Genomic DNA, 26,694 nt, shown 5'->3' with positions numbered 1-26,694 from the left:
CCTTATTGCGGGCTCAGTTATGGTTTTAAATCATGACAGTGGTTAAACGGGCCACCCACATGACCGCATCTGATTTTGCGGCCTGTTTTGCGGCAGTCATAGAATAGGTACCATGGTTGTCAAGCAACCTATTTTTTGGTGGTGGTTTTGCTAGAAACTAGAAGTAAAAATCAGTCATGTAACTACAGGATATTGGAAGTTGCCATAAATGTGGGCCAGATGCCGAGCATCCAAAATGCAGTCATGTGGCCCTGTGGGGGGCTGGCCATCAGAATTTTGGATTGTAAATAGCTTTTGGGGGGTCTGTTGTAACCCAGTTGAGGAATTCCTGTGTTACCAAATAAGTCTTCCTTTTACAAAAGAAAAAATGCTGACTTGCATGCAAGCTAGTGGCGGTTATATGAGGGGAAATGAATGTAACACAAAACATATTCTGCTTGATTTCTTAGGTTTGTGACTTATAGTCACATTCTGGAGGTATTTCTTATATATACTTTTTTCGGGTTCCCCTCTGGGATGGTTTTATATGCCTTCCTTTGGTCTATAATAACTGGACTGCCAAAATATAGAAAACAACTAGATGGCAACAAAGAAATGCTAAAAATGAAAACTAAAGCGTTGCTGGTGTGTAGTGTATGTTCAGAGGTTTGCAGCCCTGCTCTGATGGCTCTTAACTTTCTTTATGTCTCCCAGATTCTCTGTTCCACCAGCTGGATGCAGGGTCTAAATCTGATTTGCAGAAAGTCTTTACATGGAGAATGCTTCTCAACTCTGTGAGAGATGTAGTTTGTGTAGAATGGAGAGGATATTTTGTGTGTGGGGGGTGGGGGTGGGGGAAGCAATGCATTTGCTGACTTCTAAAGAAAATACTTTTATGTGATGTGTGTTTCAAACTTGTCAGAGCAGTTTTCTCTCTGGCTTTGCATTCTTGTTAGCCCCAGGAGGAATTCTGACTCAGCTTCCTTGTGGGTACCCTGTTGTTGCTACACTAAAGCCCCTCCCTGCCTTCCCTGAAGTGCTCTAGGCTTCAGAATCAAGAATTCAGGTTGAAGATTTCAGTAGTGTTATTTTTTCCTCTTGTCTTCCAAAAGCAACATTTTAAAAATGCTATCATAATTATTTCTGCTTTTTTAAAATTATAGATTAGATCCCACATGTTCTCCCATTTTTGAAAGAGCTTGTTTTGTTTTGTTTTGTTTTGTTTTGTTTTGTTTTGTTTTGTTTTGTTTCTCAGCTGTTTATAGCCATACACTATAAATCATGGTGGTGAGAGGAGAATTAACATGAGAAGGACTAAAGAAGAGTAATATAATAAAAGTTCTAAGTAGGGGATGTGTTTTTAATGTCTTGAATTAGCTAAATAATGTTTGCAGCAGCAGTAGAAGCAAAAGGATATTGTAGGAAAGGAGGATTTGTCTCTGAAGTACCATCTAGAATTGTTTAGACAGACATACATGAGCATCATTGTAAGCTGATTCACGGTTTGGTATCCTTTAGCTTTTCAGCATACTGTATCTTTACAGGTCAGACATGTTCTACTACATGAAAATACTCGTGGATTGCTAAAGTATTTTAAATGGAGAGCGAGGGTGTGGTATGAGCAGAAACTGGTGAGCAAGCAAATAACTTCCTAGGGCCATTCTCATTAGTATACATTTTCATAATGTTTCCTAGTTTTGCCTCTGCAGAAGAGGTGGTAGTGCAGATGGTATCAGCACGCTAGAGTAATTGTAACCTCTTCTCTCTGAATCAAATTTTGATCTTGTGTAATAGTGGTAATTCCTTAACAGAAGCCAATTGGCAGCTATTGGAGGGCCCACAGAATCAATATTATATGCTCCAAATGCTAAGAACCAGTACGTACATAGCTGGAGTGGACCCTTTGTATTTTTCAAATAGTTCCATGTAAAGCATATTGGTAATGAGATATGAGTTACTGTTGCTAGGTCCTCCTATGAAATGGAAGGTCAAAACTGGTGCAATTGCACAACAATTCTGCACAGACAATAACAACACACATACATAGGGCTCCATTATTCTCTTGCTATGCCTTGGGGAAGAGCAGTTGGTTCGCTGCCATCCACATCTCATGGAAGAGGCTGTTTCATAGCCAGGGACATAAAGAATGCTCACTTTCTTGGTCTTGCCAAGTGACATTGCTTTATTGAAGGAAAATTTGGTGGGACAGGCACTATTGCCTGATTTGGTGGGACTGTCAAAACCACTGGAAGCAGGGGCTCTGACACTATGCCATGTTGAACTTTAAAGATGATAACCAGGACATGAATTGCAACAAAAAACTTACTAGGAGCCAATGAGGCTCACATAGCAGTAGTGTTAACTTGGTGTACTGAGAACCATGGATAGTTCCATATACTGAAGCTTCCATGTACTTTTTAAGAGCAACGCCACGTGAAAAACATTGCAATGGGCCAACTTGGAAATGAGTAAGGCTGGACTTACTGAGTACAGCCTCTCAATCTAAGAATGGGTATAACTGTTGCATAAGATAGTTTTGTGCAAAGTCTCTTAGGAGCCATGAGTCCAAGGGACTGCACTGATCATAGTTCTTTTTAAGGTCCTTTTTGACAAGTGAATGTCATTGTTTAATTTTCATTCATGAGCAACCTCAAAAGGAGCCTTATTATAGCTGCCTTTAAAAAAAAAATCCTCATATTATCCAGAACTATCACTGGCCTTTTCTTTTTTCATATAACTGTATGAACTACGGTATATTAGTGGGGAAATGATTTGGCAAATATGCTTCCTATTGTTCAGATTTCTGCCACGTTCATTATCTGAAAAAGAGAATTTATACTGTGACCAAGCTAGAAACTAAAATATGCAATGGTAAAGAAAATATTAGTAATTCAAAGGCAAAAATAGGCACCTGGGTACATAGCTAACTTTTTCTAGCATGCACATGTAGCATTGCCTGTAGGGGACAGTATTGTACTAAAACATATTTGGAAAGATACAGTCTTTTAAAAAAACTGTAATAATTCCTGCGCTGCACCAAATTAAAGCTTTCACTTGAGCGGGAGTATATTTAATTATACAATGCAGTGTTACTCTGAGCTGGCACTCGACCTTAGTCACATAGTTGCAGCCAAGAAAAATTCTAAAAACCTGGGAAATCTTAAGATCTACTCGGTAAAATTCATTATCAAGTCTAATGTAATAAGGAGAGACCGAACCTTGTGCAATTGCTGTTACTATTATTGTTTTGTCTTGTTTTGTCTTAAATACTGTTATACTGTGTTCTATATTGTTGGGTACAAAGCACACAACCAATACTACAAAATATGTAGGGGTCGATTCCTAAAATGAATGAAAATTATTACTAAATATAAATTATGAAACATGACCATGTAGTGAGCAAAGTTTGGAATGATACATGTTTAACATTGATTGCATTTCAAGCTGAGCTTTTTGTGCAATGGTTACAGTCTCATCAAATTCTTTTATGAGACTACAGGGAATTACTTCTTAGAAAAGAGATTTAATATGTTTTAGTACTGTAAAAGATACTTCTTGGAGGTGATTCACATTTTTTTCATGAACATTTATTAATATATATGTATGAAATTTGGCAATTATAGCTGCCTTTAATTGATACATTTGTTCTACTATCTGAAATGCAATGTACTAATCGAAACCAGGTTCTTAAATATTTAATGCTGTGTAGTACTTCTCTATGGCAGTGAAAATAGACACTTGAATAATAATAAATAATAAGAATAATAAATATTAATATTAAATTATTAACAAAATAAAATAAATATTAATAAAATAAATATTAAATAGAATAATATTAAAAACAACAAATGTAGAGACTTAGTCTACTAGACTGTTTTCATCTGTTTTCTTTTTTAGACGAGTCTAGGTTAAGCAGATAATCAATATATCTAGAATCTTTCTTTCTTTCTTTCTTTCTTTCTTTCTTTCTTTCTTTCTTTCTTTCTTTCTTTCTTTCTTTCTTTCTTTCTTTCTTTCTTTCTTTCTTTCTTTCTTCCAATATACTAGACTATGTAGCAAATGGTTCACTATGACAATTACCAGTTTGTCATTTCTGGTTTCATCCAGATGGAATGACATATTTCTTAGTAATTTGTTCCTTAGTAAATTGTTTAGGTTATCAAAACAATTCAGTATTTAGCTGTAGGTGTCAGTTGGTGTCATCCAGTTCACTAGGAATGAAAAACGGATAAGGCCTGCCTGGCAATGGATCTGCCTTTTATATGTGAAAGAGTGCAGGATTAGTTCTACAGTATTATTACAATGTGTTTGTTGTTGCTGCACTTTGGTACGTACATTTGTGGTTCCAAGCTGTGATTGATGGATCAGTTATAAAGTTGCAAGGCTGTTCATTTTAGGGCGCTGCTGTAGTGCAGAGAATTGAGGCAGGTAATATGTTGGTATAATTTTGGTATTGTAGCTGCCAGAATAATGGGAATATTGGACTGCTTTATATCACTAAATAATAAGTGAAACTAAGGGGAGTTAAAATATAGAAAGATAATAATGGGAAGAACTTTAGTGTGTTAAGATTAACATTTCAAAATGAAGGAAACATTAATTTGAACATGCAAATTTAATTCATGAATTATATCTTATTTGTTGGAATACATAATAAGCAGAAAACAAGACAATTTAATTCTTCCTCGACATCACAGAAAAAACAAAATTTAGCTGATTAACGAAAGTGTGATTTGATTCTAAGAAGAATTGGATGGAAAATGGATTTTAAAAGACTTTTAGATAGCATTCCATGTGACGTGATAAATAAAGTGATTATATAGTGAACAAATGTTGTTAATAAAGAATCATTATAACATTAGATAAAGGAAATTTCTCCTTCATATTGAATAATATGAATAATTTATTCATGTCCTCACCGAATAAGTGCGTGAGATATGAGTAGCATGGAAGTGGCTTCCTTTCTTGTGAGATGCTTTTTGACTTCCCAGTCTTGCCTATACCTCTGAGAAATCCTGGTGGTCTCCCATCCAAATTCTAACCAGGCCCCACCTCCATTTGGCCTTTTACAGATAAGCTAATTTGCTTGATGAAACTATATTTGAAAGCAATTATTTTTTCATTGAGAGGGATAATTTTAAATTGCTGTATATTGGTTGTTGTTTGATACCTTAAAATTCTATGCCTTCTTATAAGCAGTCATCCTAAGAAAATTATTGGGGTAATGTCTGAGTGTAAGTGGTAAATGCAGGTATGATTAAACTCCCTAAATTATAAATCTGATAGAATCTGATCTAACACTTAAAAACAAAAATAAATTATAAATAATTACAAAGGAGTTTTGTTTCAACTCAACACAATATTGTCTCCAGCAGATTTATGTGTGATGTTCCTTTAAAAAAAACTGCAAGGGGAAAAAAATCCAGCAAACTAGAAACGTTTACTGCAGGATTGTTTCTCAAAATGAAAACAAAACCCCAGCATTCTCTGAGATCCAAAATAAATTTACATTTCTTCAACTTCAACATGACTTTTCGGGTTTTTTCCCCCTCTCAAGGGCCCCTTATGATGAGCTATTCTCCCTCTTCTATTTGGCACTTTTTAATCCTGCTGTCAGAGTCCAAACCTCCGGTTCTCCAAAAGTGCCATTGCTTATTCCAACTCATCCTAAGAAAACATTTGCTGTGTAGCAAACCAAGAATTAAACAATGCCTAAATGTATCTGATACAAGGATGCCAAGTTCCTGTGGCTCTAAAATACTCTTTTGGGAACTTACAACTTTTAACTAAATATTTAAATATTACAACAATTAATTAAAACATCACAGTCTTTTTCTATGTGCATTGTTAACTGTAGTGCAAATAGAATTAAATAATGGCAGTTGTACTACAGCCAACTAAGTTTTATTTGTAAGTAAAACTCCATCGTTTATGTTTAACAGTGTGTAGTGTTTTGGATTGAGATTAGTTTGGAATTAGAAATAGATTAGGACTGTGAAAATGGGGAGGAAAAAAAAGCAAATGTGTCAATTTCTATTTTCAGAAATGAATCCACATTGATTTAACTTTCCAGCTTAGACTCTGTCAAAAGCAGCTTGGTGTTTGCTTTTTCTTCTCTAGTTCTGTAGTGGCAGCTGTGCTTCCTGTAAGGGCAGAGGCTGACATGGCCCCTTCTGTGCCGTCTTCAACAGCTCCTCCTCCTTCTCCTCTGTCTTGCTTTCAAAACTCCCTGTGCATTTAGAGCCTGATCTTGTGCAGAAAATATCCCTGACATTTGAAGAGCTCCAGGGATTCAACGAGCATGCTCAGTCCTGGCCGACTGCTAGAAAGAGGAAGCTAGTTTACATAGGAGTCATACCAAGCATAGCCTGCATGTCAGCGCAGTTAACTTGCAGCGGGCTGTGAGGAGAATTAGCATGTCTTTGTCCTAGGAAGCCTGAGCTCTTCCAGGCCTTACCCTCCCCCAGCGCAATCTCAGTGGCGACGGTGGGTATAACCTACTCTCCACTTTCTGCTTCCGAAGGGGATCTTTTTTTTTTTTTTTGCCTCCCGCCCGCCTTTTTTTTTTTTTTTTTTTACAACCACTCCATTTTAATATACTTTTGTTTTGATTAGTCGGAGGCTGGGCCTTGAGGCTGGTGGAGCTTGGGAAGGAGCCTGGAGCATTTATTTGCCTGTGTTCTCGCTGCTGTTGCGGGGTGAAAGCAAGCAAGCTGGTCTTCTTTGCTAGCCCACTAAATGCTATTTATGAAGATGGACCTGTTGAATTACCAGTACTTGGACAAGATGAACAACAATATCGGCATTCTCCGCCAGTATGAAGGTAACTTACGATGCCTGTTGCCTGTAGCTTTCTCCCCCACCCCCTTTCCTTTGTAAAACCTCTGTTAAGTTTCCTCTGGAACCTTTGCTGTGGAGTGATTCCCCTTCCACATCCCTACCATTGTGTCCAGAAAGAGAAAAAAATCATTTCAATTAGAAAGATAGGGGTCTTTTTTCTTTGCATTCTGTCTCAAAGTGGGTACAACTTGCATCTTGCAAAGGCAGCAAATATCATTATAGACGAGATGTTTATTTAGTTGTGTCAGAAGACTTTGATTTTCTGTTTCTGTAGCCTCTGAAAGCTTTCCTTTGCCTGGATGGTTTTTTCTTGACGACAGACATGACTTCTACATGCTTCCTTTCTACATTAAGTACAGATGAGCGGCAACAATGGCTGAATTCTAGGGTGGCAAGTTGTTTTTGTCTCATATCAGTTGCTGGTTTTAGGGCATAATAAAGTTTTTTTTTAATTACTCGGCTCCAGGGATTGAAGGGTGTCTGTATTACAGAATACAGAGTGGCCCTTTGTTTGACTTCTCATTTCCTGTACAGCTCTGAGAAAGCTCTGACATGGAGAACCGACTCTCCTCCCCTCCCCTGGTCCCACATCTCCTCCCTCCAGGTCTGCTCAGCAGTCTGCCCCTCACTGTTAAAGGCTACAGAGCTGCTGGAAACCAGGCACTCTGGCCATCTTCTAGCTGATTCTACCTCTCTCTCTTTTAATCCCCATATGTGTGCTTTGCTGATACGGATTTTTTTCCTCACTAATATACAACGCTACAGTGGCATTACCCAACCTCACCCCTATCCCAGTTCTGGTTATAAGGGAGGCAGAACTGTACTGCTTTTTAACACATTCAGTTTTAATTTGAAAAGGCTGTAATGGCAAGGGAAGGGAAGGAAAGGAAAGGAAAGGGAAGGGAAGGGAAGGGAAGGAAAGGAAAGGAAAGGAAAGGAAAGGAAAGGAAAGGAAAGAAGGAAAGGAAAGGAAAGGAAAGGAAAGGAAAGGAAAGGAAAGGAAAGGAAAGGAAAGGAAGATAGACATCAGTAGGCAGTTGGCAGTAAGGCTGTTTTTCTGTTGGCGTATGTGCAAAGTACCAACAGACAGGCTGACACACAAACATTGCACAGATCTCTCAATCTCTCTTTTCCGGTTTTTCAGTTTGAAAGTTTTCCACTATTGTTTGGAGAGTGCTTTGTTTAATAGAGATCTCTGAAGAATTTGTTGAGGATAGCAAAGTATAAATCTGCTAAGAATAGGAAAAGAAAAACAAATGAGAAAGCTGGCAGCGAAATGCTGGCGCTAGAAACAGTTCAGCTGAAATAACAAGGCCTGTCTTTTCAATAAATTGGATACTCCTCAGAATGTATGTCTTCAATCTCCTGCTTTAAAATAGCAAATATTAGAGATGACTGTGGGAAAAGAGGTTATCTTACCCTAGGTGCTTTCAGAGAGTTCTTGTTAAAACCTTTCTCAGCCTGGTACCTTTCAGATGTCCTGGAAATTCTGAAAGGACATCAGTTGGGATACCAGGTTGCAAAATGTTAGGCTGTCCTTTACAGGTTTGCCACTTCCTTTTTTATAAAACTTGATGCCATGGCAAGACTTGCTAATAATATTTCCCCTTTAAAGAGCCTATTGTTTGGGGGGAGTGTTACTGCTCTGTAATACTTTTCCTCTGGATTAAAATCAAGAAAAATACAACTATGCTTAAACATTTAGAAAATGTAAATAAAAACAAACTAAGTTTATAAAGCATCTGTGGGTTTGTACATTTTCTTCTGCTTTAAAGATAATAGCAATAGCAATAGCACTTAGACTTATATACCGCTTCATAGTGCTTTACAGCCCTCGCTAAGCAGTTTAAAGAGTTAGCATATTGCCTCCAACAATCTGGGTCCCCATTTTACCAACCTTGGAAGGATGGAAGCGGAGTCAACCTTGAGCCGTTCAGAATCAAATTCCTGGAGTGAGCAATGAGTTAGCCTGCAGTACTGCTTTCTTACCACTGCGCCATCACAGCTCTATTACATGTTCTTAGAATAGGGAAGGATCTTCCATGCTACTGTCATGTATGGTAGAGCCTTACAACTCATCCCATTGCAGTTGACAGTGTATACATACACAGTCAAGATGAATAAGATTGTGAGAAAAATGTAATAATTTTTAAACATTTTAAATTTCACTGTCTTAGTAAGAGATAATTGACTCTCTTATTGGAGGAGAGAGAATAATATGCACCTTCTTTTCTTCCTTAGATGTTCTCCCAACATGTTGGGCTTTAGTTCCATTTGCCATGCCTAGGTACTGTTAGTTATGGGCCAGTGCATTTGGAGGTTATGAGCTGGGAAGTTCCCTCTTAAGCAATTAAAGAAATAAACACTGTCCTTGTTTGTTTATTTAAGAATTATTTTTGAATGTACACATTTATTACAAGAGAGGGTTATGATGAAAAATTAAAATTGCAAATTTTTTTGAAGGAAAACTATTTCCTAAAGCAAAACTAAACATATATTTGAATATAAGCCTTTGGAGCTATTTAATATCTATTCTGCTCAGTTTGAAAAAAAAATGTCTTTGAAAAGGAACATAAGTCTATTAGATTATTATTAACACAAATGCTTCCTGGAACATTAATAGACTTTCCAGAAGAAAGAATCATCTTTCTACTAGAAGAAAATGTAGTAATAGAGTAACACAGAATTCTGGAACTTTTCAGATAATTTGAGTGTGTGGGATTTTCCTTGTGGAAAATATACTAATATACATAGAAAACACATGAGGACCATAAAAGTGAAACACGCCCTTCTGGATAGTATTCCTTTATGAACCTATATTTTAAAGTTGCCTCTAACTGGGAGATGAGCAGCATATAAATTAAATAAATAATAATAAATCGCAAGTAAACTCTTCAAAGACTTCCAAGCAACTCATCTTCTTTCTTCCCTGCTGTCTATGCATTTGTTTGCTTGAATTGGGGATCCAGATGTCTGAAAGAGCACTTTTATTGTAAGGATATTGCAGTACTCCCACAAGTAATAGATTGTTTCTTGCTGGAAAGTATTCTCATCCCTTATCCCCACCTCCACTTTTAAGTGAACTTTATAAATATCAGTGCCATAGGAGGGGAAAAATAGAACTGCAGTATAGAAGGTGAATGGGGACCAGTGCCCTATTTCTTACTACTATCTGTTACATTTTTTTAAATATTCACTTTTATACATATTAGTGGAGGGCTCATCTGTTTCCCATTTCGAGGGCAAGGCTGCTCAATAGGCTACCTGACAGTTTTCTTCTTTCCTTTTTCCAGTATTGCAATGCAGGCCCAGTCCTTGGTATTCAGCCATATAAATAGCAGTGTTTCTTTAAAAAAACAACAGCTCTGTCCCCATGTTGTTATTCAGGACCTCATAGACAGCTTGGCTGTCTCAGGAATTCTGGGAGTTGAAGTCCACAGGTTGTAAAAGGGCCACATTTGCCCACCCCTCTCATAGATCCTTCACAGGATAAATAGATTGGCTATGATAATAGAGAGACAAGCGTACTAAAATGTAGTGGGAGACACAGTGAACTTTTGAGCACTCAAGATCAGGTTAACTGTGTCTACAAATAGCACCAGATTTGAACTTTGCCAAGTCTTCTTTTATGACCTTCCTATGAACTTTGTCTGGCAGTTGGATAGGTAGTGGCATGTGTTAGTTAGAGGATGTAACTCCAAGAAAAAATGCTGGGTGAGGTTGTCGCCCCCTTCTTAATTTCCCCAGAATTTGTTAGGATCAGGAAGGATTTTTTTTTTTTTAAGTTAAAATGGCAGATGATGTTGCTGTTGCCCTGTTCTTTGTTCTGGAATATAGGAGGTACTTTTTATTTTAAAATTTTAAAATTAGGCCAAGATAGGCAGTAATGCAGCTGATATTTACACTTTCGTGCCAGCTGATGAAGCTAGGACTGCATAGTTCCAGTTATTGTTTTGTTTAAGTTTATGAAGTTATGCCATGCTACTTTGTAATGACAGAAATGCATACTATTGGCTTCACCTCTTTTGAGATAGGAATTCAAGCCATAATCCAGTGAAAAACATGTTGTATAGCTGTGTAGGCAGAACTATTACATTTATTACACGTATCATCTTTAAAATGAGATTTGTATTCATGGACTTGGTTGTGAGAATACAGGTTTTTGGGAGAGATCTCTACATTTCAGTAGTATTTTTGATGAATTCATTCCTATTGATTTTTATCCAATTATATATAAAAACTGTAAAACATTGCAAATTTTGCTTGCAGTCCAATAGAAAAAGATCCATGGAAAGAAGTGGGAACTGGGAAAGGCAGTGTAGCATATATGCTAAATTAATGTTCATTCACCTTAAATGGCACTTAAGGTGGAAAATAATGTGCTGCATTTTGAGGTTTCAAGGGTCCATACTACAATACACTCATTAACTTTTATTTGATTTTTTTTTTTTTTTTTTTTTTTTTTTTTTGCAAATAGAGCAGAATTGGAGGGATGGTATTGCTTCTTCATCAACTAATGGCATTTTCTGCTGCTTCTATCAGTACTTGGGCTCTTCCGCATGGGGCTTTGGCACTACTGCTAGGTTGCTGCCTTATACCAGAATTCATACCCTGTTATTCACTTTGGGAAACCATGTTCATTTTCTTCTGGTTTGGCTGTGGCATATCTTAAATTGCAACATTTCTGTTTTGGACCATTGTTATTCATTAGCAAGAATTCCTGCCAATTGTGTGCCTTGTGGCTTGGTGGCCATTTTGCTCCAGAGCACCATGGAAACCTTATATCAGAGTTCCAGGCGTTTTACAGGAAGTCAGACTTTATTTTTGTCTTGAAGATTCGTATTGGAACAATTTACATCACTTGTGTGATTGCAGTAACTTAAAATAAAACTTCACATCCATGAAATTTTAAAATACACCATAAAGCAGGATAGGTGAAAAATAAATGTTACAAGAGATCTTTTCTATCTGCAACCATATTCCTGTAAGTGAACTTCTTCATAAGGGTGTGCCATTAGAATGAACCGTTCTTGTGTTTATGTGGACATGATGGAGTCTGTCCTTCTTTATTCCAGTTATTTTTTGTAGTACAATATTCTTGGAATATCACTTGAGCAAGAAATAAGAAATGGGATAAGTTGAGACAATTCCCTTTAGGCATGTTTTGAGGCCCCAAATAGTGTTATTTCTAGTACATTTTATATAGACAGACTAGAAAACTGAATTTTATAACAAAAGAAATTAGATCCATATGTGAAGTTCAGAACCACTACTTTTTCCCTCCATTTTTGCATGATAGCTCATATTACTTAGTTGCATATTACATAATTGCTTCGCTTACTTCCTGTAAGGATGAAGCATTAGTTGGCTGCAAACAACATTTGGCAGAGCTATACAAATTAAACAGTTTTGTCTCTTTCTTCCAAGGCAGCCCAGCATACAGATATTTGTGGAGGAGGAGAAGCATGAGATCTAATGTGCACTGAGCAGTTTGTTTAAAAGCTTGTGAATTGCTATCTTGCAAGTCTAATTTGTTAATAGAGTTTAGCTTCTTTGTATATAAATTGAATAATTTTAGGAGATGTTTGATGAACTTTACATTCAGGAATTGCCTTTGCAGGTTCAGATTTACACAGGAAAAATAATGCCTCTCTTTTCATTGTTTTAGTGACTTAAACAGTGCTGTTGTTTTTAATGCCTGAGGGGGAGGGAGAGAGGGGGTGAAGACACAGACAGACAGTCAGACAGGATTCACTCACTCTCTGGTTGTTTTTCATATTTAAAATACGAAGTAATTTTGGACATTTAAAAACGTTGATTCATTATGAAATTTTATCTTGTGTGCCTTTTATAAAAATAAACAGTTGTCATTGTTCTCTAGAATTGATTTTCAATTGATATATTTTATGTTACTATTCCAAGTATGCATTTACATAGAAACTAAAAGTTGCAGTTGAAATTTTTTGGGTTTGATTTTTTTTTTTTTACGTTAGGTGTGTCACATACAGTGTACATATACTTTCAGTTGTGCATAAAAGTTGCCTGTTGAAACATTGGAATTCTTGTTTAGCGCACCCACATTTGTTGGGATGAGAGATGTGTGGCTGCTTCTAAGTGAATGTAAGCATCCTGGCTTCTTGAATTAGATGCAAATAATTATAGCATGGAAGGAAATTCTTTCTTGGATGCTTAATCTGGCTAAATAATTTTAGATGTTCTATGCTAACATCTGGTGTGCATTGCTTCTGTTTAGTTCCCCCATCTTATCCCCAGCTTGCCTGCTGTGGCATCTTAGAAAGCTATCACAGTCATTCTGTGGTTGGCTTAAATTAAATCACATGGAGCCAGCTAAAAGAATGCTGACATATGCAATTTTTATACTGAACACAGTAAAACCACAGGTCAGAGTTAAAAAGAATTTCTAACTGTTTGTGTCTAGACTCCAGGCTACAAAATTAAGAAAAATGTCATACCATAAAATTGTTGCAAAAAGATGGATACATGTTGCAAAAAGATAGATATCAAAATTTGAAAAATGTGAAATGTATTTAACAAAAATATAACATGCTAATGAAGGGAAATTATACATGTCCCAGGATAATGTTGAGTGATCCAATCTGAGTCAGTCACCAGGCCAAAGGTTTATTCTTCCAAGCTTTCAGGCTTGTGCTGTAGCAGGGAACTTCTCTCTACAGAATATTCCAAAAACGTGGAAGAATAAATGTTTGGCCGATTCAGATTGGATCCTGCAAAAGATATAATATTTACAAGATCCTTGAAAGTTGCAGAAATTTAGTGATTTTACCCCAAGCAGAATCATATTGTCACAGAACTGTAAGGGACCATAGAGATCGGTATAACTAACCACCTTCTCAATGCAAGATCATCCATGTAGAATGCAGCTGCAGGATCCCTGGCAGATTATCCAGTGTGCTTAAATATCTATATTCAACCAATGTTTTTGCTATTATAGCTGGTTGCACAGCCAGGTGTTTAGATTGCATTTAACATTTTTGTCTTACCTATATAATATAATATAGGGATATATAGGGATAGTTTAATAATATTAAATATATTGTTGGAGGATGTATAAACTGTTCCAAGTAAAGCTGTCTTTTGCAACATGTTTTGTCAATGCGGATGATGTTCAAGTGGTATTCCAGATATTTTGGAATTGCACCCAAGAAACACTATTTGTTTTCTTAGGCCATAGTTGTTCTATTATTGCTTTACAAGTCTTTATATTTTGTGACTTTCTCCGGTTTTCTCCCCCCCACCCCCCCATTCTGCTGTCTCTAGGTATCCATTATCCAGACTTTTTTTCTTTTGTTATTGACCGTTGTTAAGACTGGGGAGTTGTGTGTTTGTCTGTTTGGTTTCTAAAATCCCAGAGCATCTTAGTTTCTTACTTTTCTATTCCTTTGTCTGTTTTATGGTTGCTTGTAGGCAAAGAGTATTTCTTGTTGTTATTATTATGGTTTGTTACAGAGTCAGCTAGATGTTCAGACTGGATTTGGAATTTTTGTCTATCTATCAAATCCTTTCCAAGGATCTGGGATAGGCAGATCTGGATGTTTGATGGTAGTTACCGATATTGCTTGCAGGATGTAAGCTGTTCTGAGTAAAGCCACCTTTGCAATTGACTGATGGTGAATTTGTCAATGCCAATAGTATTCAAGTGGCGCTCCCATTGTTTTGGATGATGATGGTGATAATTAGAAGCAGCAGCAGCATAACAATGTGAAAGCACAGCTGCCAGTTTTTAGTTGGTAGTGACCTAGGATGTCATTATGTATCAGCATAGTATATGTCAGTCCTGGAGACAATGGTGGGATTCAGCCAGTTCACACCACTTCGGGAGAACCGGTTGTTAACTTTCTGAGCAATTTGGCAAACTGGTTCTTGGAAGAAATCATTAGGGCAGAGAACCAGTTGTTAAATTACTTGAATCCCACCACTGCTTGGATACCAGCTTTTTCTTCTAGCCTCAGAGTCTTCTTTCGTTGGGGGTGTTACTTGGAACCCTAACATTATATGTGTGGATCCAAGCAGTATAGCCTTTTATAATTAACAGATGGAAATTTTGTTAATGTGTAGGTTTTCTAAGTGCTGTTCAAATTCTTTTGGTATGGCACCCAGTGTGCTGGTAATGGAAGTTCTCCATTGTAGTGGGAACAGCATCCAGGAATGGGATTATCCTTGTCTGTCAGACAATTGGACTGAGTCTGTCAAAGCTACAAGGACACACCCTCTACTAATGGTCCCAGCTTTTGACTCAGTCTTAGTCAAGGACAGACGTGGTTCTTTTAGCTGACCTATTCTTGGATCACTTTCATATTACAATTGAATTAACATCTTGAATCCACATCGGACTGTCAGCCGGCTCCCAGCCTTAGCTGGTGGAGCCATGCCTTTTCAGTGTGAAGGGCTTTAGCCTGACCCTGAAGGATGAAGGCTGTGTAGCGGCAAGCCAGATGAAAGAACATTCCTGGCTGGGCAGCGAGCAGCAGCATTGCTCAATGCTGCTGACCCTTGGGCTACGCTGGACATTGGTGATTGGCGCTCCTCTCTCTCCGGCTCACAGTGTATTATTCACAATTAGCCAAGGGAACGCCAGCTAGCTAAACCAGATTGTCAGAACATGAGTCCAGACCCCGATGACTGTCTGATAGCCCTGCTCAGAAGGCACCTGAGTTCCTGCCCAGGTCCCGGGCAAACTCCTGAGCAAGCGCCAGGCTTTAGCCGTGCTCAATAGGAGCAGGGCCTGATTCGGGCGAGCTGCTTGGCCAGGAAATGGCCCAGGACATTGCGGCTGCCGCCATTAGCATAGAGACTGCTCTTAGCCCCAAGGATCTGGCTCTCTTGCCTCCTGACAGTGGTGAGGAAATTTGGCGGGACCCTCTGGACAGAGGCCCACAGGCAAGAGAACTGTGGCTAAGCTATCCCGGCACCGCAAAGCCTCCAAAAAGGCCTCTAAGGTGTCGGAGATAGATGCGGCTTGGCAGCAGAAGGTTATCGATCGGGAGATTGAAAAAGCCTTAAAGAGAGAGGACCATCAGAGGGAGTCACCTCAGACGGTCCTGGATCAGGCAGCAAGTTCGCACCTTTTCTGTTGGAGCTGCTGGAGGACTTTGACAGCCGCCCAGCCTTGCAATGGATGCTAGCAAGCAGTCCTTGACTAATCTGCCTGGCAACAGACAGCCTTTGCTGATCTTAGCTCCACAGGCTTCTCACATAAGTTCTGTCTGGCAATAGCCTATCAGGCAGAAGGCTACTGGCATAGAGGCCACTTTCACTCCAACGGCCGCAGGACTCCGTCCAGATCAAGTGCCTCCCAGCATGGGAGAGCTAATCTCTCAGGCTATCAAGCAGGGATAGCCTGCAGCTGGCTTACAGAGTCACAGAGCTGCTCGCCTTCACTGATTATCCCTTGTCTCATGCATTCCTTCCAGTGACTCATATCTCAGGGGAGTTTTGTGCATCACATGGGCCCTAATCCCCGAGCCCTTCACATCGTTCTTCGGTATTGAAGAGGAGACAGGAAGGGATCTGGACTTCAGCCCGATCAGCCTGCATTTGCAGGACTGTTAGACCAGGCTTGTTTAAATCTGCTTTTCAAAGCAAACAATTCCACCAACATGGCGTCCACTCCACCATCTTTGGCTCCTGTAGCAGGATCCTCTGATTCTGCAGGCTCCTTGTTTTCTGTGCTGACCAATGAGACAGAAGTGATGCCATCTCCCCGCCTATTTTTGGACGCTGTAAAACGACAGTGGATCACGCCAGTGACAGGGCCTAACCCAGGTTCACTGGACAAAAGGTTCTATAACATGGGGCCTGTGTTCTCAAAGGCGCTTATGGTGCCTACAGTGGACACCCTAGTGGCCGCATTAACTGCGCAGGCCGTGATATTAGAGGCCCCGGAGGAAGCCCTCCAACCTGAGGACATGAGGGCAGAGCAATCTTTGAGGAAGACACATCAGGCACCCGCCTGACCATCAAGGCTTCCACAGCAGCCTCATTCTTTAATAGAGCCTCTCTCCTCTGGCTAAAGCAGTTACAGGATCAGATCCCGATGGGAGATACCAGAGCCCATCAGGATTTGAACAAATTACAGGTGGCTCTGGAATTCTCCACAGATGCAACGCTAAATGCCGCGAGGTTTGTGTAAAAGGCCATTGCCTCAAATGTGACTTCCAGGTGACTCCTGCGGCTCCGCCAGTGCAGGCAGATGCCAAACACAAGTGGAGACTGGCCTCTGCCCCATTTTCAGGAGAGCGGCTCTTTGGCGATTCCCTTGATCCAATCCTGGTGGAGGGACAGAATAAATGTAAGATTCTTCCATCTCTCTCCCGGTGGACGGAGTCCTGCCCCGCCCCTTACTTCCGACGCCAAACAATTAGAGGATCGGACACCAGGTTTGGCCTGCCGCACCCATTTTTTCAACAATAGGAACAACCCCAGGATAGGGCAGGGGGCTATAGGCAGTTTCCTCCCAAACAGCCCTTTCGAGGGGAGGAGGCCGTTCTTTCAAGCGCCAGAAGTAGCTGCACCACCAAACCTCTCATTGGTGCGCCTCCTGGCCTATTTTGCCAGGGTTTGGGAGGGTACCACCCATGGGTCTTGGGTCATGGGTCTTGGAGACGGTCCGGTCGGCCTCTCCTTAGAGTTCTTCTCCACAGCCCCAAGGTTTTTCATTCGCTGCCCTGTTTCAGGGCTCAAGGTGAAGCAGGACCTCATGCAAACTGCTATTCAGCATTTGCTGGATATCCAAGCGATTCAGCCAGTTCCTGAGGACCAGCAGGGGTTGGGATTTTATTCCATCCTCTGTAATTCCAAAGCCCTTGGGGGGTGCAGAGCAAAACGATTGCGGGGGGGGGACTACAGACCTAAAACGATTGAACCGCCTTATCATCTACAAGAGGTTCAAAATGCAGTCTCTTCAGTCCATTTTGGACGGCGTTAGGGAGGGCGACTTTCTCACTTCTATTGATCTTACCAAAGCTTATCTTCATGTCCCCATTTTACCGGGACATAGGCAGTGCCTTAAGTTTTATTATGCAGGCCGGCATTATCAATATAAGGCATTGCCATTCAGCCTATCATCAACGCCCAGGGCATTTATGAAAGTATTGGCAGCCTTAGCGGCACGCCTCTGGGCTCTTACTGTGCACATCCAGTGCTATCTGGAGGATATCTTGATCCAGTCCACCTCTGTCCCCCAGGCATGTGAGGATCTCAAGACGTATCATACAGGTGCTTCAGGATCACGGGTTTTCAATAAACTCCACCAAAAGCCATTTCACACCAACAGGTTGCTGCATTTAGGAGCGGAAATAGATACCTTGGCGTGCAACGTACACCTCTCCCAGGAACGCCAGGCGAGTATTAATTGACAGATAGAGTCAGCAGGGACCATACGGTTCCCCTGGCCACCCTCTCGCAGCTCCTGGGCAAGATGATATCCTGCATTTCTATCGTGCCCTGGGCATGCCTTCACGCTAGATCACTCCAGTGAGTTTTCCAATTTAGGAAAACCAAAGAAAAGAGCCAGTACTATTTCCCATAATTCCAGATTTGAGCATGAGATTAAACCGGTTTCTATGCTATCAACTTCTTGCCATGTCAAAAATCAGGCTTGCCTTTTCTTATTCCAGCACCAAAGCCTTGACACTGTTCTAATGTAGGTACCGCAGCAAATTCCCCATAATCACTTGGCAGCCACAAATAAAAAGGCAAAAAATGGAACAGTCACATTACTCTCTTCTTCTGCATGTATGACAAAATAAAATCATAATTATGGAAAAGGATATTGTACTTCTTATGTCACACATAAGAAAATGAGGCAAATATTGTTGTTTTTTCAGGCAGCATGTTTTGTCTGACATAAATTAAATATGACTCATGTGCAGCTGACTCAGTGGCCAAAACTGGGGCATCTTCCATCACCTTGCTGTGGCCATTTTCCATGAAGTTGGATTATAAAATTGATAACCTAAGGCTGTAACAAACTTCCATTGTTCCCTTTCTGTTACCATCCATGAAATCAGCTTTCTCTGGCAGTATTTGGGACTTAACAAAAATCAGTCCAAGGAACACGAACTGCTATTCATAAGATCCATTAAGAAAAAGATTTAAAGTGACACTCTTGATTTCTGTTCTATATTATGTTTAGGAGCTGGGGCTATTTCAGAGAGTAAATTGGTACTTCTTAATCCCCCAAAAGGTGTTTACATGAAAGATTTTGTGGCTAGGTGTCAATATCTCAATTTTTCTTTAAGACCACACAGTGAGTCCACAAGTCCTATTTAATTTCACAGTTTGGGGATCTAATATTACTCATAGATGAGCTGGTGAACTTGTAAGCTGAAATAAATATACGCTGCAATCTATGTTTAAATCAATTCTGTTCATGCGATTTCACTTTCTTCTTCTCTGCTCCTAATCGGCAGAAGTAGAACAGATGAATGTTCAATAACATATTTTGGTGACCCAGGCATTAAAATTAACACCTGAAAATAGAATATGCTTTAAGTAACATTCCCAAGGTCCTGCTTATGTAGTTACCTCAAGAAAGCTTAAGAAATTGGCTATTTAGTATATCATCAGATGACATCCATGAAAAGCCGAGACTTAGTTTTATCTATCATAAAGTTTTGGTGAAAGCAATCCATGAAACGAATCCCAAGGAAATGGTCTCTAGTACAGGTAGTTGTCATGACCCCTTCGGAGTCTGAATCTGCAGTGGGAAGATGAGCTGGGACAAGAACTGACAGAGATGGAGAGGCTGGCTTTGTTGGCCTGGAGGAAACTGGGGAAGGGCAGTCAGTCCAGGCAAGGCTTTTCTGAATTAGTAAGGCCTGCAGAGAGGGCGAGCTCAGGAGAAGAGCAAGTACCCTCCTGATCCGAAAGCAAGGAGGGAAGAGAGACGGCAAGATCAACACTGATTGAGCCAGCTACGAGGGAGGAGAGTGCCCCGCCTCCTTTTACAAGGCACACCTGGGGACTGAGATGTAAGGAGGTGCCGTGGGAGGGGCATTTGTCGGGAACAAGCGTTGAATCTGTGGAGCCTTATGTGTACTTGCCAAAGCCTGGACATTGCTGAACTCTGTCTTGTGGGGCTTGCCTGCTTCGCTGAACTTCTTGCTCTGGTTACTGTTTAGCTAACCTGACTTATTGGACTGCTGGCCCTGGTTGCTGTTTGGTTAACTTGGCTTACTGGACTACTTGCAGCCAGAGGCTTCTGAAAGTGCATGTGACAGCTTTGCTCCAGGACTTGTAATGAATGTGGGAACGTTTGGGGGCACAGTTGGAGCAATAAAGGGGAGTTAGACCTGTTCTCTGGTTACATTGCTTTCATGCCAACAGTAGTGCTTGACTTATGACCACAATTGAGTCCAGAATTTATATTGCTAAGTGAGAAATTTGTTAAGTGAGTTTTGCCCCATTTTACGACTTTTCTTACCACATTTGTTAATGAATCACTGCAGTTGTTAAATTAGTAAACCGCTTGTTAAGTGAATCTGATTTCTCCATTGACTTTGCTTGTCAGAAGATTGCAGAAGTGGATTACATGACCCTAGGACACTGCAACAGTCATAAATGTGAGTCAGTTGTCAAGCATCCAAATGTAAATCACGTGACCATGGGGATGCTGCATCAGTCATAAGTGTAAAAAATAGTCATAAGTCGCTTTTTTCAGTGCTGTTGTAAGTTCAAACAGTCATTAAATGAACTGTTGTAAGTCGAGGACTACCTATAATCTGCTTGCCTCATTGTGTAGTAGCACTTTTAACTTCGATATTACTCACAGAATTTTACTTTTTGATACATGCTATATTATAGGTAGCTTGTGCTTTTAGGAAAACAAATGGTAAATTTTTTTATATCCTTTTATATCCTGAACATTAACTTTTACATATTTTTTTACAATCTTTCTTATTTTTTTATGGTGTTTGTTTGTATTTGCTAGTGTAATAATTTCCAAATTGAGAACAAAGTGATTGGCTATAATTAATTTCCAGCTTTTCCTATCAAATTTAGAAACTGTAGAAAATGTAAATGCTCCACAAAACAGAACAAAACAAGATGACTTGATAAGTACCGAGTCTCAGTATAGGAATTTTGGTTATTTGAGTAGCCACTAATAGCTTTCTCACTTTCAGAAAAAAATCTTTGTAGCTTTTGTAGATCCAAGTTAACTTTTATCCTTTAGATTTGCATGTGGCTGTAAACCAAACCTTCTGGTTTAATGCATGTAAGATAGTATCCACCATATACTTTTTAAATAAAGAAATTATATCAGTTCATATATCAGTTTGCTTTTACAGAACAATTGAGAGAATTGCCTTTTACTCAGTAGAAAAGTGATAAATTCACCCTTCCTTTCAACAGGCCTATTTTTAAAAAGCCACTGCAAAGAAAAAACCTGACATGGAAGTAATTGATGCTAGATCTAGATTTTAGCATTTTTGTTTAATGTGAATTTCTTACAACTTTGTTATTGTTGGTTTCATGATTCCTTTCTTGTAGAAACATTATAATGGCATAGAAGAAATGGTTCTTTTCAACATGCAAGAGTTTGTGGCTGGTTTTAACTTTTAGCTATTTTTTACTCTTACTTAATATTAGTTTGAATATTATTTTATTGACTTTTCATACATTAAACATCATGCCAATCACATACCAGTAGAAGTTAACAATATATTGAAGCTGATCTGAGAGATACAAATCTGTATTTGTTCTTAATAGTTGTAACTGAACTAATTCTAACATCTGCTGTCTTTCTTTTCTTCTGCTGCAGTAAAATAATGTAAAGTGCTTTGAAGTTGACCTTCAAAGAGATGTGTTTAAATGACTGATTTAGAAGAAATTGTCTAGAAAATGATGGATAGTCTTATTTTCTAGCGTTTGTTTTTTTAAATAAAATATTGATAAAAATGATGGTGATGGAAAAAAGTAATCTAATGCACAATATGTGTTTCCTTCAAAAACAGCAATTTGCATTGTTAATTATCTATAAAAAAAACACATTTAGTTTTCAAGGATACAAAGTGTTTAAATAAGTACTATGCTCGATGTGGCAGCTAGTGTGATTAAAATAACTTTTGAATTAATATATTTGAATTTGATTCCAAACTAAAAATGCTTACAGAATTTATTCTAGAACTGATTCCTAAGGCAATATAACATAAAAAGCAATTAAAATCTAATAAATAACATTAACAAATAATGTTAACAATAAACAGGTAATTTAAAATATGTAACATTTCACATACTTTGGTTAAAAGAATGTTGTATGATAGATAATATAAAACACTTTTGGAAATAAAAATTACTTAAATATAACAACACAAAATGAATATAAGATGGAGGGAGATTTAATGAGAGAATGAAATGACATTTGCCTGGCAATAGAAAAATAACAGATTTATTGTCAGGCCAGTCTTTGTAGGGCTTCCAAAACTGGACTGTGTGTTTATGTGCTTCTACTAAAAAGTATGCTACTCAAATAGCATCTGCCATAATTCAGTATTCAAGGCCTTTGGTGACTATCTTGGGGCTTAAATTGGTTAGAATATTTAGGCCCAATTCTTGAAATGCTTCATAAGTTGTTACCTACTCTTTTTGTTAGGACTTGAAATACGCTGAGGCCTGAAAGTGATTTTTTTCACTGGCTTTCTGACCTTATCTGCCATAATGTCTGTATTAACATGAACTTTATAAATTAACTTCAGTAACAAGATAATAAGCACTAATATATATCATGCTATAGAAATCTAAGCAGGGGATCACTGGGGCATGGTTCACTGAATTTTAGCTCTTTTAGCCAAATAGAGTTTAAATGATACTTGTGTTCCCAGGTTATAAACATAATCCCTTAATAGAAGTAGAGTTTGTTCCAGAACAGGTTAAACTCCATGCACAAAGATTAATCAACTGTTCGCTAAAGGTGCTTCCATCTTTTTTGCAATTGGCTTCACTTTATTGCGGAAGCCAATTTTATCCATTCCTATGGCCAGACTCTGATGAAGCACTTTTACTGCCTTTATTATTTTTATAAAAAAACTCAAGATGACAAACATAACTAATAATCCTTCCTCCTCCTGTTTTACCCTCTCCAGCAAACCTGGCTGGAGATAACTGTCCCAAAGTCACACACCCAGCTTTCATGCCTAAGGCAGGACTAGAACTCACAGTCTCCCAATTTCTAGTCTGATGCCTTAGCCACTAGACTAGACCAAACAGGTTGTATTTCTGTTATTTTATGTAGATACTAAATATGGGAGATAAAATGCAGACCGTGGGCCAGAAGCATACATCACATGGTATAATGCATAAAACTTCAGTTATACACATTTACAGAATAACCAAATATGAATGGAATTCCCACAAAGCTTTAATGCTTGTAGCCATCTCAGACAGCGTCTTAAGAAAAAAAATAATGCGGTTGATAATATCAAAAGGCACTGAGAGTTCAAGGAATAAAAACAAGATTTTATTCTTCCTGGCTTTTTCTCACTACAATAGCTATTTTAGTGTCAAAACCAGGTCCTAAGTACCAGCTGAAGTAGATTTGAAAAGTTCACCCACAAAATTCATTCTTGTGGCCTTAGATTTTAAATCCACTTAAACAGCTAGTCCTGGAAGAGATATTTATTGAAACATTTGCTACTGGGCTAGAAAGAAAGAATATTGTAGCATATTTATCTGTAGTTATACAAGGGTAAAGCCAAAGTTAATTTCATCAATATTACATTTCTTTGTTAAAACTGGAATCCAAGGTGGCTGGACTTACAGAAATATACTAAGTCACCAAGCAGTGGCCTTGATGCTGCTAAAATACAGGTTCTAACTTGCTGTTAATTTTGCAGTTCTACTCTTGCATAAATTTTCTTTGAAGTAGAAAAAGCAATTATTAAGCTTTGATTACTTTCACTTAATGACAGGCAGATCTTTGATCAGTTTAGCTTTTCTGTGTCTTTTGTTCAAACACTTTCTTGGAACTACAGAGAAAACCCAAGGAGGATTCAGGGCTGCTTAAATTCTGGGAAAGCTAAGGTAGTTTGGATTCTATTGCTATATAATGCATACTTCAATGAATAAGCAGACTTGCTCGTCTGTGATACTTTACTTTCTAAAAGTAAAAAGAGCTAAAAGCTAAGCTAAGCTAAAAGCTTAGAGTGTTTATATTGAGATCAGAGTCAAAAACCAAACAGAGAAATCTCATAATCTGTACTTGTAACTGCACCAATCTAAGATGTGATCTAAAATAATTTACTGTAACTATACAAACAAACCAGGTAAAATAAATTTCCATAGAATAGCCATCATTAGGTTTTTAATAGTCTCTTTAATTTATCATGGACATCAAGTAAAATTGGAAGATACAGGCCTGCCTCATGGAACAGTTGAATAATGATTTTGATATGTATTTTCATTTAGGCCAGTAGATACATGTATTTTACTAGTTATTCACTGATGGAAATTTGTATTCATTGTCTGCCCCTTGTAAAAAAAACCCAGACACTGTTTGTGTATAGAACCTAACATTTATAAGTGCATCAGGAATTTCCACTGAGTCACAGAATGCACAAGGTTTGTTACACTGCATGTTGCAGTAAAATCAAAATATATTTTGAAATAAATTTACTATACAATTTTTTTTTCCAAAATAACTATCTTAAAAAATTCTAGTCTAGTCGTTAAAGCTTCAGGCTAGAAAGCAAGTCCTGCCTTAGCCATGAAAGCCAGCTGGGTGACTTTGGACCAGTCACTCACTCTCAGCCCAACCCATCTCATAAGGTTATGGTTGTAGAGAAAGTAGGAGGAGGAAGGAGTATTAGGTATGTTTTTTTTTTTTTAATTTGATTTATATGCCGCCCTTCTCCGGAGACTCAGGGCGGCTTACAATGCGTTAAGCAATAGCCTTCATTCTTTTGTATGTTTTATACAAAGTCAGCTTATTGCCCCCACAAACTGGGTCCTCATTTCACCTACCTTAGAAAGGATGGAAGGCTGAGTCAACTTTGAGCCTTGGAGAGATTCGAACCAGCAGAAATTGCAGGCAGCTGTGTTAATTACAGGGTGCACTAAACCCCTGTGCTATCAAGGCTCCTTGATGTTCACCATCTTGAGTTATATATGAAAAATAATAAAGGCAAAATATTAAATAAATAAGTAAATTTGCTTTGAAAACCATTTCAAAATCCAAATGCAACAGCTTTATTAGGACAATATAAATTTTATATACCATGTTTCCCTGAAAATAAGACCCTGTCTTATATTTTTTGAACTCTGAAATAAGCGCTTGGCCTTATTGCGCTTATGCGCTCAAAAGCCCAATTGGGCTTATTATCAGAGGATGTCTTATTTTGGGGGGAAACAGGGTAATAGTTGCAAGGTTCTAAGTTTTGAAGCACTATAAAGGATGTGGATTATTGTTTTATCTTTATAAACAAATAAGGATGAAGTATTTCCACTGTAATGAACACATTTCAAAATTGCTTTCATGGCTTAAGAAGCCCTTACTTAGTTTCTAAGCATTGATAACACAGTAATTGTTCTGAAATTTATGTAATTGTTGAAATTTCAACTAATTCTTATAGAAACTCATGACAAAGAAATATGTAAAATTGAATATTCTTTGAAACATAAACCTTAAAAAGGAAGGAGTAGCAAATATTTGGAAAACAATTTTATGTTTCTCAAATATAAACACTCACAATGTTAACTCCTTTCAAGTTAAGCAATGTTATTCAAAGTGCAGAAAAGGAGTAAGAAATTACCAAAGAAATGCAAGGTATATGATAGGAAAAAGAAATATGGATAAATCTAGTTTAAATCAATACAGTTCACTGTACCATAGTATTCTATTGTTGCAAACTATTTTTTGCTTTAGACATGTCCATACATATGGCAAAAGCAAGAATAGTTGGCAAAACATTGCCTTTTGTTCTTTAAATATCTCTCCTCTTTTTAAGGATATCCCTAATTTCATTCAGTCGCAACTTTTGCAATCTTCTCTTTCCTCTCAACCTATTTAAATTTTTGGTATCTAAAGACAATCATTTAAAGTAAATGAAAGACATTAGTTTTACTGTGGTTTCAAATTGGATGCCATAAAGCAAAAGAAATGTAGCTTGTTGTATATTGATCTACAGTGCTATGTTTGCATCTGAAATTACTTGAAATTGGACATAGAAAAGGTTGCAGCTGAAGCAATTGGCTTTGTTTCTATTGCATGTGTCAAATAGAATGCCATGGCCATCTCAATGAACACTGAATTAAGTAAGAAAATAAAGTTCACTAACATTGTGCAAACACTTGGATTTAAATATTTATCTAGGGCTGTACATAGCGTTTGAAAGGCTATCTAAGCACTTGTTATGTATGCACAGACACTTTATTGGCTATCCCAGTGGAACAATTCTCTCTCTCTACACAGGCAGACAACTGGGATAGCCTTATAGACCCTACCAAAGACCATGCATGCTCTAATGAGTAAACACTTTCCAGTGTTTTGCTCAGTCCTAATATTTTATGTCATGTGGCAAAAAATGGACGACTACAATAAATACTGAATATCTATATTTTACACTACCAAGTTTTGAAGTTGGTAGCTAAGCTCTTCATAAACGTTTGAGCTGCATCCATCAGCAAGTGATAATGTTTAGCTTCAACTCCTGATTTTGTCATATTAAACTATCATTATTATTAAATTATACTCATCTAAAACTAGTGTAGCCTGTTCCTAACGCTTTAATAATTACCACTTCACTTAAACATGGGAGTATATTCCTGTAACAGTGTTGAGGGTAAAAACTTCACTCTGCATAATAGGCAACAGACCGGACAGCAAAGAGATACGTTGCT

General features: G+C 38.2%; 1 protein-coding gene across 5 annotated transcripts in view; it reads left to right on the top strand.

Annotated features, from left to right (window-relative positions):
* VGLL4 (vestigial like family member 4) overlaps positions 1–26,694 on the top strand; it is a 102,673-nt gene that overhangs the window by 29,491 nt on the left and 46,488 nt on the right. The window contains exons 1-2 of one of the 5 annotated variants that reach the window (XM_060688379.2): positions 6,230–6,465; positions 6,595–6,802. The exons of 3 other annotated variants lie outside the window; for them this stretch is intronic. In XM_060688379.2, the coding sequence (XP_060544362.1) occupies positions 6,718–6,802 (85 nt within the window). In that variant the 5' untranslated portion in view covers positions 6,230–6,465; positions 6,595–6,717. Of the gene's footprint in view, positions 1–6,032; positions 6,803–26,694 lie in introns of those variants that run through there. One more of the 5 variants, XM_087887781.1, reaches the window with a different exon arrangement.

The sequence above is a fragment of the Pantherophis guttatus genome, chromosome 2 (genome assembly GCF_059756535.1).
Source record: "Pantherophis guttatus breed Tessera chromosome 2, ASM5975653v1, whole genome shotgun sequence".
NCBI lineage: Eukaryota > Metazoa > Chordata > Lepidosauria > Squamata > Colubridae > Pantherophis > Pantherophis guttatus.
Note: the sequence above shows the minus strand (reverse complement) of the source record. Positions and strands in the feature narration are given on the sequence as shown.